Source organism: Bufo gargarizans, chromosome 1, assembly GCF_014858855.1.
Source record: "Bufo gargarizans isolate SCDJY-AF-19 chromosome 1, ASM1485885v1, whole genome shotgun sequence".
Lineage (NCBI taxonomy): Eukaryota > Metazoa > Chordata > Amphibia > Anura > Bufonidae > Bufo > Bufo gargarizans.
This window is the reverse complement of record NC_058080.1, coordinates 585,279,939-585,295,456: the sequence shown is the minus strand read 5'-3', so window position 1 is coordinate 585,295,456 and position 15,518 is coordinate 585,279,939. Positions and strand designations below refer to the sequence as shown.

The window sequence follows — 15,518 nt, the reverse complement described above, 5'->3', positions numbered from 1 at the left end:
CGTGGTAAATATTTCATTTTTATTTATAAAAAAAAATACCATATTTACAAAAAATTTGCAAAAATTAGCAATTTTCTAAATTTCAATTTCTCTGCTTTTAAAACAGATGATGATACATCCTCAAATAGTTATTACTTTACATTCCCCATATGCCTACTTCATGTTTGGATCATTTTGTAAATGAAATTTTCTTTTTTGGGGGGGCGTTAGAAGGCTTACAAGCAAATCTTGAAATTTTTAAGAAAATTTCCAAATCCCACTTTTTAAAGACCAGTTCAGGTCTGAAGTCACTTAGTGAGGCTTGCATAATAGAAACCACCCATAAATGGCCCCATTTTAGAAACTACACCCCTCAAGGTATTCAGAACTGATTTAACAAACTTTGTTAACCCTTTAGGTGTTTCACAAGAAATAAAGGAAAATGTAGCTAAAATTTCACTTTTTTTGCAGATTTTCCATTTTAATCAATTTTTTCCAGTAACAAAGTTTGGGTTAACAGCCAAACAAAACTCAATATTTATTACCCTGATTCTGTAGTTTATAGAAACACCCCATATGTGGTCGTAAACTGCTGTACGGGGGCACACGGCAGGGTGCAGAAGGAAAGGAAAGCCATGTGGTTTTTGGAAGGCAGATTTCACTGGGATAATTTTAAGTTGCCATGTCACATTTGAAGACCCCTGATGCACCCCTAGAGTAGAAACTCAAAAAAAATTACCCCGCTTTGGAAACTACGGGATAAGGTGGCAGTTTTGTTGGTACTATTTTAGGGTACATATGATTTTTGATTGCTCTATATTACACTTTTTGTGAGGCAAGGTAACAAAAATAGCTGTTTTGGCCCTGTTTTTTTATTTTTTATTTTCAATGTTCATCTGACAGGATATATCATGTGGTATTTTTATAGAGCAGGTTGTTACAGACGCGACAATACCAAATATTTTTGAAAAAAAAAAGACTTTTTAGTGTCTCCATATCCTGAAAGCCATAGTTTTTTAAACATTTTTTAGGTGACTGTCATGTAGGGGATCATTTTTTTCGGTACGAGATGACTGTTTGATTGGTGCATATGACTTTTTGATCGCTTAGCATTAAAAAAATTTAAGGTGTTCACCTGAGTGGTTAGGTCATGTGACTTTTATACAGCAGGTTCTTATGGATGCGGTGATACCTAATATGTATACTTTTTATTTATTTAAGTTTTACTCAGTAACAGCATTTTTTAAACAAAAAAGATAATGTTTTAGTGTCTCCATATTCTGAGAGCCATAGTTTTTTTTTTTTTATGCGATTGTCTCAGGTAGGGTCTAATTTTTTGCGGGATTAGAGGACGGTTTGATTAGTATGATTTTGGGGAACATATGACTTTTTGATTGCTTGGAATTACACTTTTTGTGATGTAAGGTGAAAAAAAAAGATTTTTGGGGCACGCTTTTTTTTTTTTTTTTACAGCGTTCACCTGTGTGACATTTTTATACATAATATGTGTGTTTTTCATTTATTTATTTAAAAAACTCTTTTATGGTGAGGGGGCTTTTTTTTTTTTTTTTTTACTTGAAAGTTTAATTTTTTTACTATAAAAAAAATAAAAACTTTGCACTTGTTTTATTTGTCCTACTGTGGGACTTCACCTTTTCAGGGTTTGATCCCTGTTTCAATTCAGTACAATACATTCTGTATTGTACTGAATTGAACTGTCAGTGTCTTACACAGTGAGACGCTGGCAGTTGTCTAGGAGACCCAGCCCTCCGGTTGGATCTCCTGGGCTTTCGTAGCTGGCAGGCCACTATGCCTGTGTAAGGTATCGGGGCTGCCATGGCAATCATCGGCCCCCTGTCAGCGCAGCGCAGGGGGGCGATGGAGTCTGAGGGAGCGCCCTCTCTCAGTTAACCCCGCACATGCCGTTAACCGCGGCATGTGAAAGGGTTAATACGCCGGCATCACCGCATACAGCGTTGCGGGCAGATGCAGCAGGGGCCCGACTATCAGTAACAGCCGTGCCCACGCTGCGGATCGGGCGAGTGCAGCTCTTGCACCCGCATGATCACATCACGTACATGCACGTGGGAATGCGGTAAGGCACCACATTCCCCCACGTACATGTTAATGCGGGAAAGGGGTTAATGATATCAAGGACAGGATTAATAGCACCATTTCTATTTTTGCAGATGACACCAAGCTATGTAGTACTGTACAGTCTATGGAAGATGTCCATAAACTACAAGCTGACTTGAATACTCTGAGTGATTGGGCATCAACTTGGCAAATTAGGTTCAATGTGGATAAATGTAAACTTATCCATCTTGGTAGTAATAATCTCTCTGTATCATATGTCCTAGGGCAGTGATAGGTAAACTGCGGCTCTCCAGCTGTTGCAGAACTACAACTCCCAGCATGCAAAGACTGCCTACAGCTTTCAGCCTACAGCAGGGCACAGTGGGAGTTGTAGTTTTGCAACAGCTGGAGAGCCGCAGTTTGCCCATCACTGTCCTAGGGGATATAACACTGGGAGAGTCACTTATAGAGAAGGATTTGGGTTTTCTTGTAGATCGTAGATTAAATTACAGCATACAATGTCAATCAGCTGCTTCTAAGGCCACCAGGATATTATCATGCATTGACTCGCGGGGCAGGGATGTAATATTACCACTTTACAAAGCATTGGTGCGGCCTCATCTGGAATATCCAGTTCAGTTCTGGGCACCAGTCCATAGAAAGGATGCTCTGCAGCTGGAAAAAGTACAGAGTAGAGAAACTAAACTGATAAGGGGCATGGATGGGCTAAGGTTTAAAAAAAGATTAAAATAATTGAATTTATTCTTGAGAAGAGACGCCTAAGGGGGGAAATGATTAACCTATAAAAATATATAAATGGGCCATACAAAAAATACGGATGAAAAACTGTTCCTTGTAAAATCCCCTCAAAAGACAAAGGGGCTGGAGAAGAAAAAGTTCAGTCTCCAGAAGCGTCAAAGCTTCTTTACTGTAAGAACTGTGAATCTGTGGAATTCCTCAGGACGTGGTCACAGCAGGAACAGTGGACAGTTTTATAAAGGATTTAGATGAATTCTTAAATGTAAACATTAATGCTTATGAAAATGTGTAGAAATCTTAGTTTAATTTCCTTCTGGGATTCACGTCCCCACCTATCCCTTGGTTGAACTTGACAATCGACTTATGTCTTTTTTCAACCGTATGAACTATGTGACTATTTAACACTTGTATATGTGAAGATGTGAGAAAATCAAATTAAATAATATGCCTTTTCTATACCTATTCTACTAGACACCATAAGTACCCCAAGAAGCAGCCTACAGTGACATATAGATATAAGCCACCTGACATGCTAATGTTTAGGATCTAGAGCTAGCGCTGGCGAGTGTGGAGCAGTCTGCCGTCTATGGGCAGTGTATAATGCCTGTTTCCTTGCACGCTTGGCCTCAGAGCATAGTATACTAGAGCTGCAGATTTTTCAGTACATTTTTTGCTGGTGCAGCAATTTCAGACACATTAGACATGAGACATACTAGTAGGCTGCTGCTTTCATATAGATGCAATATTCTTGTTAATTGAATCTATGTTCATCTGGCTGCAATACATCATTTCCATACAGCAGTGATATTTTAATTCAGAGCAGTGAATTTATCTTTATGGGGCCACAGTGCACACTATCTCTGTTGGCTTTTAACATGTTAGTCCTGCAATCCACAGTTTAACACACTTTAATACACTCCTCCTTATGGACACTAATAATTTACTGTCCAAATGTATCTAAGGGTAGGGGGTAAGTGGGAGAGCAACCTCCAGCATACTGTATGCTGAGAGGGGAGGAATTCATTACATTAAGGAAATTACTCAGGGACGGGTATGTTGTTATGTTTGATGAAACCAAAGTTTTGCATAGTATAGACAGGAGAAAAGGTTTACACTAGAGCCCCTCAGAAGTTACAAATGATCATCAGGTGAAGGGAAGTGTACCAGCTATGTAGGACCTCTGGGAAAATCATGGAGACGGTTAAACATGAGGGGACACTAGTAGATCTATATTACGTTCTGAGCTACGTAGAGCGTTATATGGGTTATCTGTTGATTACAGTAAAATGCTTTCTCTGGAATGCAGAGTATACTCCAAACTACCGGACACCTAGTAAGAAATACATGTATTTTGTACTTTAACTGGTTCCTGGAATATCATAATGTAGTCAGTGAGACCTGTGCTAATGTTACAACACTTTTATTAGTATTATTCTACTTTCACACTTGCGTTCAGAGCGGATCTGTCTGGTGCCTGCACAGACGGATCCGCTCATATAATGCAGACGATGGGATCCGTTCAGAACAGATCCGTCTACATTATAGTTTAGAAAAAATTCTAAGTGTGAAAAGTTGCTCAGACGGATCCGTCCAGACTTAACATTAAAAGTCAATGGGGGACGGATCCGTTTGAAAATTGAGCCATATTGTGTCAACTTTAAACGGATCCGTCCCCATTGACTTACATTGTAAGTCTGGATGGATCCGTTTGCCTCCACACGGCCAGGCGGACATCCAAACACTGCAAGCAGCGTTCGGGTGTCCGCCTGCTGAGCGGAGCGGAGGACAAACGGTGCCAGACCCGTCCACTCAGAATGCATTGGGGCCGTACGGATGCGTTCGGGCCGCTTGTGAGAGCCTTCAAACGGAACTCACAAGCGGAACCCCGATCGCAAGATTTCACCTTGCCATTATGGGGTATTGAGTACAGAATGAAGCCTTTCTGAAAGCATTGTAGGCCATCAATATTACAATTTTAAACAATCCCTTTAACTAACAGTTTCAGAATAAATACATTTTACGGTTATGTATATAACCTTACGTGAATTTTGATGAGATGGGATGGGATGTAGCTTTATCTATAAACCTGTTGCTTAGATTTACAATTTTTCTATAGCAAATAACCTGATCACTGCCAGTTTATTGTGAAAGACAAACACTTTTTAAATACAGGTTTACAAGAAAAAAAGTACCAGTTTCTGGGTCTGGAAATTACAGCTAGTTCTCCAGTAGCCTTTATCATCAGGACTCTCCACTCTAATTTGAAAACTAGAAGCCGTTGCTATAGCAGCTGTTTCTGGGCACAGAGCAAGCGCTTGGATCTTTTGGTTGTGCTGATAATGATGGATAGGTTCCCGTCCAACCAGGAGACTCCAAACATCAATGGTACCTAAACAAGAGAAACACAATCCTTGTCATTGCTCCAAAGATAAAGCACAATTCTTCTTTAGAAGACTATCTCTTACCATATTTCTCATGACTTATTCTACTCCTTTTATTAAATATGAAACGACCAGTGCCATTTTACATCTAACCGGCTAAGATTAGGACAATGCCATGTTGTATGTGAACAAACATAACCATCAATTCATATTACCAGGGAGTAAAATCCATTTATCAAACTGCAACGTACAGGAACACTTTATTCTACAGGTGGACCTGCTCATAAGAGCTTACAATCTAATAAGGGGAAACCTAAGAGACTAACAACAGAAGCTTTCTTCCTGTTATATCCCGTAGGTTATGAATGATTTACAGTTTACCAGGCTTAAAGAAGTGTCATGAAAAGGTGACATGACTATATATCACTGTCCACAAAATAATTCATTTGTTTAGAAAAGCCCTGTTTGAAATGTCCGGGGGATTTTTATTGCATGAACGAGAGTTGTGGGGGTTTGTCTCTTGGCCATTACAATGGCCTGGTTACTCTCCAAAGAACACCAAACAGACCTCTGTCTAAAGTGAACCTGCCCCCATCTACCATAGTGGGAGAGTTAGACAATGAGCTATTTAATACTGTGGGTCTCCCATCCCATTACCTATGGTACTGTTTAGTAATACACACGTGGACAAGATTGTTGGCACCCTGAAATAACGTGAAAATGACAAAATTAAAAAATAAATAAAAATGTGCTTAAAATCAGCAAATCAGAAAAAATCTGACATTGCTTTTTGAATTGTGGTTTAAAAGAATACTTTTGAAAAACAAACTAAAAACAACAACAGTAAAACTGATAAAAATAGATGGGGGCGACTTTCAGCACTCCCTGCCAATCAGCTGTTTAAAGGGACCCTGGCACTACTGTTACCATCCACCACTTTGTCCCAGTTAAGTGAATTAAACGGAGTTGCAAAAACCTATTTTTAGAGATAACACGATTCACCATTCACAATAAGTGATGTCACCCTGCACAGGCCACAGACTAGGTTTACAGCAGAACACTCTCCCATAGAAAACAATGAGGTCAGCTCCAGTCAATTTTGTCTATGGTCCATGTGGCTTCTGTAAAGACTCTCTCTAAACAGGAAGCCTTGACAAAAAGCTCAGTGGCCAGTGTGAAAACTGCACAATTTTACACAGTGACCCGAATTTTTATTTAAAAAATGTTAACATAAAACTTTAAAATGTCAACAATGGTCATCAGCATCATGGCTCCTATAACAAAAAGAAGCCATGATGCTAGTGTGAACAATGTTAAAAGGGGTATTAACCCTTTGCCAACTTGTGATGTAATAGTGGAGTAGGCTCCATAGCAACTGGGTGTTTCATACAGCAGGCTCCACGGATAATGTCCACGACCAGCGGAAATGCAGATCTCAGACATTTAACCTCTCAGATGCCGTGGTCAAACCTGACTATGGCATCTGAGAGCCTGTATTACCGGAAATGCGCGCTACCGGTAATGCTCCGGCTCCCCCGCGTGGCGATCGGAGGAGCTGGAGCTTATATGCAGCAGCCCCTGTCATATAGAATGACAGGAGGCTGCTGCATAGTGTTTCCTATGGAGTCCCTGTCTGTAGCAGGGCTCCATACCAAACTAGTACATTTCTCATGGACTCCAATGCTAATGCTTTGGAGTCTAAGAATAGCAATCTAATGATTGCTTGTTATAGATCCCTATGGGAACTATAAAAGAAAGTGTAAAAAATAAATAAAAAAACAACATTTTTAAAAATAAAACAATAAAAAAATTCAAATTACCCCACCCGTTCCCCAAACTGAGAATAAAAAAAAAAGGGAAAATTTAAAATATATATACACACATCATGGGTATCGTTGTGTGTAAAAATGCCTGTACTATCAAAATATAAAAGTATTTATCGCATACGGAAAAAGATAAAGCGAAACAAAGTGTCAAAATAGCAGATTTACCATTTTTTGTTGCTTCTCCTCCCACAAATTTATTTTATAAAAAGTGATCAGAAAGTCGTACACACCCCAGAATATTATCAATGAAAAGTACAGATTTAAAAATTTTTTCAGTATCAAAACGCAAGAAAAACTTTACGTATGTGTTATCGCCGGATTATTACTGACCTGGAGCATGGAGATCACAAGTCAGTTTTACCACAACGTAGAAAAAAAAAAAAAAAAAAAAACTGGCAAAATTGTGGGGTTTTTTTTTTCCCCCCAATTCCACCCCATTTGGAATTTTTGTTCCTATTTCCCACTACATCCTATTCAATTTTAAACGGTGGTGTTGGGAAGTATGACTTGTCCTCCAAAAAACAAGCCCTCATATGGCGATGTGAATGGAAAAATAAAAAAGTTATGGCTCTGGAAAGGCAGGGAGCACAAAACGCAAAGGAGAAAAACCTCCGGGGTAGAAAGGGTTAAAGTTAACCCCTGGATAACCTCTTTAACCATCTATCTGGCAATGGATTCTAACAGATCCCATTCAATTACATCATGTCTATCATGTTACAGGAAATAGTGGAGACTACACTCTTCTGACCCATAACTGAATTTCATTTCTTATATCTTTACAGAAAGGGCTTCTTTGAATGCATTACAGGAAGTACAATATAGGACTATAATGGAATTTTATTATGATGATGACCTGGCCTACTTACACATCCATTTGCAAATAGATATAAGCAATGTTAATCATATTAAACAAGTTTTAAAGGACATCAAAGACCGATATGACAAATGAACAAAGGATATAGATGATACATTGGCTTTTATTAAACCTCCAAAAGTACAAGAAATGGTGATGAAATAGAACATAAAACACAGCATTTAGCTGTTGGCCCGTATCAACCATATTTGCACAAATCAAACTCCATCAATTCTCCCCAACCAGAGGCAGGTTCCAAATCCTCTGCCGCCCCCTCCTCTCTGTCACTATTATAAGGCATACGAGGGTACATAAATCATCCTTTCTAGAACTGAACCTTTAAAATGTGGCAAATTACCGTAGAACTTAAAAAGCATCATAACTGTAAAAATCTCATTACGTGCCAACTTAATTAATGGAGAGGTTTAAATAGGATCTCGATCTTTTCTGAAACCAGTTAGACAATTATTTACCTTTTAAGCAATTAATGCAATTACAATTTTGTGAAGAAGTTATCCAGGAGCAGTTCTGCTGAAAGCGTCAAGTCTCCTTGGGGACACTTTAGACTTGGGGCTCATCTTTAGACGGAGGACTAATTGCATCTTTGGCTTTGTGCTCTCGATACGAGGCAGCTAATTGTTTAGGTAAATAGCAGATTAATTTAAATATGCATTGCTAATAATAAAAGCAAATGGCCTCCATTACGTTTGTCGCTCCCAGGCCGATTGCTATAAATCTTCCAACCAAGATCCATTAGGTTGGCGAGGGAGGCGTGGAGGGTCCGCATTACTTCACAGCAGTAGCACTTTCTAGACATCAAACAGCACTTTTTGAAAGCAAGCATAAATCAGCTTAAACTCATTAGGTACCATTTGCGCTGCTTACTGTTTCATTATTGCTCTCCTTAGGGAGAAGCGGCTGGCATCTCTACCCGATCCATAAAGATTTTTTATTTTTTTCTAACATTGAACTTTAAAAAGGGTGAGATATTGGTGATGGATAGTTATGAAGAATTTTTTTTTTTACAAACCAAAAATGTCTGGAGCAAAGTTCTTTATGTGCCCTACATGAGATATGACTGGTGCTAGCCTGACATGGTGAACGTCTCATGACATTTCACATTAATGCAATCTAAAACTATCTAAAGAGAACCTGTCATCAACTTTGTGCTGCCCATACTAACAGCAGCATAAAGAAGAGACAGGTGAGATGATTTCAGCAAACTGTCATTTAAAAGTTAAAGTAAGTGGTTGCCGAGAACCAACATCACAATCATTGCAGACTGGGCCTGGAAAAGAGTCCCGACCACCTGAGAAGAGTCCTGTTATCCATGATTTCCTGCCGACCTGCAGAGGACTGACAGACAGTCTTCTACCCAGTTTTCGCCCTTTCTCTCTAGGAGAGAACTGCCAATTATCAGCAGATGGGTGAGAGCAGGAGATTATGAATAACCAGGACTCTTCTCAGGAAGACTGGACTCTTTTCAAAGCCTGGGCTGCAATGATTATGATGCTGGTTCTCAGCAACCACTGAGCTGATGTGTGACACACCGCTAAAATCAGCATTTCTGTCACTATTTCATGCTGCCCTCAGTGAGGTCAGCATATAGTTGATGAGAGGTTCCCTTTAACGGAATGGTTTAAAGGGGTTGGGCCACTAATAACACTTATCCCCTATCCACAGTATAAGTGTTTGATCGTTGGGGTCCAACTGTTGGGACCATGGGTGGATTAGTCACAGACTCTACAGGGAAATTTCTCAGTGGGCCGATGCCCAGCAGGCCACTTAATCCATCCTCTTGGCCGTCAAGAAGGTAAATAAAAATCTGCTGCTCTCAGCATTCATTTATGTAGGAGCATCGGGCAGTTAGGCACCTGGCCTGCGGCCGCAGGTACCCTTCTGAATTTAATAATATTGCCTTCCTCAGGACGATGATACGGCTTCATACCGTAGGGCGGGCAGCAGTATATTGTGCTGCACTGTTGTATTTGGTTCTGCTGAGACAGTATTTTGTGCTCCACTGTGGTATTTGGTTCTGCTGGGGTGGTACTTTGTCCTGCACTACAGTACTGTGTTCCCCGCCTAATTCCGTTGTCCTGCCTTCTGTTAATTTGGGCCTGCCTACAACATGAGACCACTCTTTTTTTCCAGTGCCACTTTAAGTTTCCAGTCCGCCACCCCCAGCAATCACGAGAATGGAGGTCCGCAAATACCGGTGAACTACCTCCATGAGAATGGAGCAGTGGTGGATATGTGTGTGTCCTCCACTCCATTCACTTCTATGGAGTATGGAGAGCAATGTACTCAGCAATTCCATAGAAGAGGAGAGGAGTATGCACATGAACAACACTACTCCATTCTCTTGGGGCACTTGCAGACCCCCATTCTCTTGATCACTGGGGGTCCCAGTAGTCGGAGCCCCAGCGATCAAACACTTATAAGTGTTATTAGTTGAAAATCCTCTAACATTTACATAATTAATGGTGTCTGTACAGACTACAGTAAAGACATAAGAATCTGGTAAGGTCACAGCAACTCCTATTACTATTAGTCACATTATAGCAGTACTATGGATACTTTGCCATACAAATTAAACATTAAACCAAAAGAACAGAAGGCACCACTAACACTGGACTGCTTCACTCAAGAGCTGTCAGATACAGTGTTGGAAGCCTGTGGTGGTACTCTTGGTAACATAACGACGTACAGAGAAAACTTCTAAAAGGGGCCATGTCCCCCCTCATATCCAATCTGCGACACATGGAATGAGGTGTGATGTATGAAAGCTACAGGCTGCTTTAGTTCCCTCTGATGTGGCCAGCAGCCAAACAGAGCCAAGCCTGGCAGCAGATGGGGTCTTGGCATCACCCTACCAGTCCCTGCATTAGCAGCATCTGCTCATTACCTGGCACGACGGACGCTTGCATCAACCTCCCCCCTCCTGCTTCCTGCCCACCCTACGAGCCCCAATCAAAGCGGCTATGAACTACATTTGAATTATATTATTTGGGGTGAATGAAAGCATATTCCCCCAAAATGGAGAAACAATTCAACAAAAATGACTACAACACATGTCGGAGACCGTACAGTACTATACTGCAGATAGGCAAATCAGGAATAAAATAATGTCATTGCATTATATGCTTTTTATTGTTTCTATATTTTTTTTTCAATAGCAGACTTTTACAGTTTATAATTTATCCAGAACCAGCACAGAGGCAAATATATATTGGCTGCTATCTAGAATTGCAGAAAAGGTGTCTAGTACCATCAAAGTCTCTCCTGCAATCATAGCTAAAACTTAGTAATTACTAAAGTTCAAGGACTAAATATGTTCTATATATATATATTACAGTATTTATACATTGATTGGATTAAATATGACATTAAAGAGGCCCGAGTTGGAAATAATGACAGGGTTAAACTTTTGCCATTTATTAGAAGACAATGTTGGCTGCAGAAAATACCTGGCACAAGAGAGCTTCCAAGCTCTAAGCCTCAGAAGAATTGAAAACGAGTTTAATGGGTGCTGTGCTTGTGTGCTTTTCTAATGCACATGAAAAAATAGACATGGCAGCCAACACGACCACTCAGAGTAGAAAGAGAGTTCTTGTGTGCATAGCGCAAAGCAAGACACAGCTGTCTTATTGTCCTCTCTAAAAGACCTTCATCCTACTATAAAATTAACCTCTTAGTATTAAACAAATGATAAATTGATACTTGTAGCGGACGAGCAGAACATGAAAAAGGTTCCTGAAACAATTTTATTGACTAACATACTGCTATCTCTGCAGGTGCACAATAAGGGATACAGTGTAGATAACGGTCTATGATGTGCGCTATTATCCAGTTTTATATATGGTTACTTCTACGATCTTGCCATATACACAGTGGGGATCATTTATCATTTAAGGTTCTTTTTGTGTCTTGCTTTGCTTCGTCTACCTGCACAGGTAGGTTAGCGTTAGGTCCCGAGCTACTTGAGATACCTTGGCGCGGTGCTCGGGCTCAGATATGTAGGGCTTCATATAAGGATATATTAGCTAAATTCTCAATTTTAACACCAGTTTGAGAGTTTATTCAGACTTATTTGTTTCCACAGTAGTTCCTTGTGAATATGGACGTGTACTGACGATTGTTCAAAGCCTGTTGATTTTATACTTTTGTGAGTATAATTTAAAAAAAGTGTTATATTATGGAAAATTGCTGGGTCTTCACTATGTGCTGCAAACTCTAAAATCCACAGAAGGGTCGTTGTTGATCAAGACTACTCCTTAGTGGAACTCGGATGTTCGGCTGCACTGGAAGAGATTGCTGCATCTTCCCATACACACTCAATAACTAAAGCTGGTACCTGGCAGGGCAACCACCTGTTTTGATTGAACATTTATATTCCTGTCTAGCATAACCCGACACTTTTCCCCAGCTTGTTTATACTATGTCAGAAAATTATAAGTCACTAACATTTTATTTATTTTTTATTATTACCAGGAGTCCCGTGGACACATTTTCAACTTTTTTGGGGCTGTTTTTACATAGTTTTATATATACGTTACACTTTTGTCTGGACTAAATTGAACTTATTTAAGATGGAACATTAGACCCATCAAAACAGAGATGATTGTGTGCTGTCTTTACATATTTATGATAATTGGATATATTACATTGCTATGAAATTTGAAACTGGACCTGAAATCTCCTCTTAAAATCTGTTATGTCTCTACAATTCCAGAGCAAAGAGCTTAAAATGTGTTACCATTGTCATAGGCTGCCACAGCCAAAGACTTGCTTATTCGTACGAATGATACATGGTGGCTCAGTCTAGAATCATGAGCAGCATGGGAGGATTTAAGAAAAGATTCAGCAAGGCTTGAGGTTCTCGTATCCCACAGACGAACATCTCCAGAGGTGTATCTATAAAACAAAAGAAACTGACGTTAAATAAGTATCTACCTGGCAATGAAGAATGTATAAGAATATGAAAATATTCAGTTTACAATTTTTAAAATTTTGTACAAATATTTTATGGCAATGTTCTGCTTATACAGCTCCTGTGCAGACCTGTGTGTCTCCATGGTAGTTACAGGCCCTGTGTGCAGCAGTCTGATCCCGGACTCATAAGTTACACCACTCCCTCTAGCCTAGTTTCTTCTCTGATAACATTGCACAAACACATAGCCATACATTTCCCCTACGTTCAACTGTTACACTGTGGCCAGACTTCAACTAAAAGATAAACCTATAATGTACTCAACTGTTGTGGAATAGTCCCTTCATCAGCAGAATGATAAAATACAGAGCTTCAATGAATCTAAAATTTCGTTCCCAGGTCAGCTGGCTACAGGGAGTCTGCAGTCTATCAAAACACAGCAGAATACAGGCTGGAGTCTGTATGCGCGATTTTATCGGGCGTTTACATACGCGGCTCCGGAAACAAGCAAACACCCATTGTCACGCGTTCCCGGAAGTCTATGTGCGGGAACGCGCGACATTACGCCCCAAAAAAGCTCCTGTACTTCTTGGGGCGTAGGGCGTTTTACAGCGCGTTCGTACGCGCTATAAAACACTCAGGTGAGAACCATATCCATAGGGAATCATTGGTTCTTGCCTGTTGAGCGTTTTACAGCGCATAGGAACGCGCTGTAAAACGCTCAGGTGTGAACCCAGCCTATGGGAGTTCCAGAAATAGCCAAACCAGTGCTCAGCAATTTTCATCACCTCAGACCCGCACCCATCTCTAGAATGGGGCCTTCAAAGTGAAGAAAGCACTGTGCATTTGCAGCGTGCTTTCCAATCACTTGTATGGAAATTCATTAAAGAGACAAGCAAGCACACTTGGCTATTTCCGGACCTCTCATACAAGTGAATGGAGAGTGCACTGTGCAAGTGCGGCCACCTTTCCATTCACCTCTGTCGGTGTTCTGAAAATAACTGAGCCAGTGCTCAGCAATTTTCGCCACTGACACAGAAGTGAATGGAGGGTAGCCGAACTTGTGAAGTGTGCCCTCGTTGACTTTGCCCAGGTCTAGAGATATCTGGCATTGATGGCATATCCTAGCGATATGCCACCAATGTGCTAGATGGGTCAACCCCTTTAAAGGCAACCTGTAACTGGGATTTTGTGTATAGAGCTGAGGACATGGGTTGCTAGATGGCCGCTAGCACGTCCACAATACCCAGTCCCCATAGCTCTGTGTGCTATGCCCCTGACTCATCTCACATACAGGACTCATCTCAGGTTAATTTGCATATGTATCAAATCTTTTTTTTTTTTTTTACACAATAGAAACATAGAATGTGTCGGCAGATAACAACCATTTGGCCCCTCTAGTCTGCCCAATATACTGAATACTATGGATAGCCGCTGGCCCTATCTTATATGAAGGATGGCCTTATGCCTATCCCATGCATGCTTAAACTCCTTCACTGTATTTGCAGCTACCATTTCTGCAGGAAGGCTATTCCATGCATCCACTACTCTCTCAGTAAAGTAATACTTCCTGATATTACTTTTAAACCTTTGCCCCTCTACAGGGAGTGCAGAATTATTAGGCAAATGAGTATTTTGACCACATCATCCTCTTTATGCATGTTGTCTTACTCCAAGCTGTATAGGCTCGAAAGCCTACTACCAATTAAGCATATTAGGTGATGTGCATCTCTGTAATGAGAAGGGGTGTGGTCTAATGACATCAACACCCTATATCAGGTGTGCATAATTATTAGGCAACTTCCTTTCCTTTGGCAAAATGGGTCAAAAGAAGGACTTGACAGGCTCAGAAAAGTCAAAAATAGTGAGATATCTTGCAGAGGGATGCAGCACTCTTAAAATGGCAAAGCTTCTGAAGCGTGATCATCGAACAATCAAGCGTTTCATTCAAAATAGTCAACAGGGTCGCAAGAAGCGTGTGGAAAAACCAAGGCGCAAAATAACTGCCCATGAACTGAGAAAAGTCAAGCGTGCAGCTGCCAAGATGCAACTTGCCACCAGTTTGGCCATATTTCAGAGCTGCAACATCACTGGAGTGCCCAAAAGCACAAGGTGTGCAATACTCAGAGACATGGCCAAGGTAAGAAAGGCTGAAAGACGACCACCACTGAACAAGACACACAAGCTGAAACGTCAAGACTGGGCCAAGAAATATCTCAAGACTGATTTTTCTAAGGTTTTATGGACTGATGAAATGAGAGTGAGTCTTGATGGGCCAGTGGCTGGATTGGTAAAGGGCAGAGAGCTCCAGTCCGACTCAGACGCCAGCAAGGTGGAGGTGGAGTACTGGTTTGGGCTGGTATCATCAAAGATGAGCTTGTGGGGCCTTTTCGGGTTGAGGATGGAGTCAAGCTCAACTCCCAGTTTCTGGAAGACACCTTCTTCAAGCAGTGGTACAGGAAGAAGTCTGCATCCGTCAAGAAAAACATGATTTTCATGCAGGACAATGCTCCATCACACGCGTCCAAGTACTCCACAGCGTGGCTGGCAAGAAAGGGTATAAAAGAAGAAAATCTAATGACATGGCCTCCTTGTTCACCTGATCTGAACCCCATTGAGAACCTGTGGTCCATCATCAAATGTGAGATTTACAAGGAGGGAAAACAGTACACCTCTCTGAACAGTGTCTGGGAGGCTGTGGTTGCTGCTGCACG

General features: G+C 40.7%; 1 protein-coding gene across 1 annotated transcript in view; it reads right to left on the bottom strand.

The window, feature by feature from the left end:
- Positions 1-15,518, bottom strand: part of FBXW8 (F-box and WD repeat domain containing 8) — a 119,896-nt gene that overhangs the window by 35,638 nt on the left and 68,740 nt on the right. Inside the window, exons 5-6 of the mRNA XM_044290739.1 lie at positions 12,631-12,788; positions 5,007-5,203 (exon numbers count right to left, since the gene is read on the bottom strand). Coding sequence (XP_044146674.1) covers positions 5,007-5,203; positions 12,631-12,788 — 355 coding nt within the window. The remainder of the gene's footprint in view (positions 1-5,006; positions 5,204-12,630; positions 12,789-15,518) is intronic.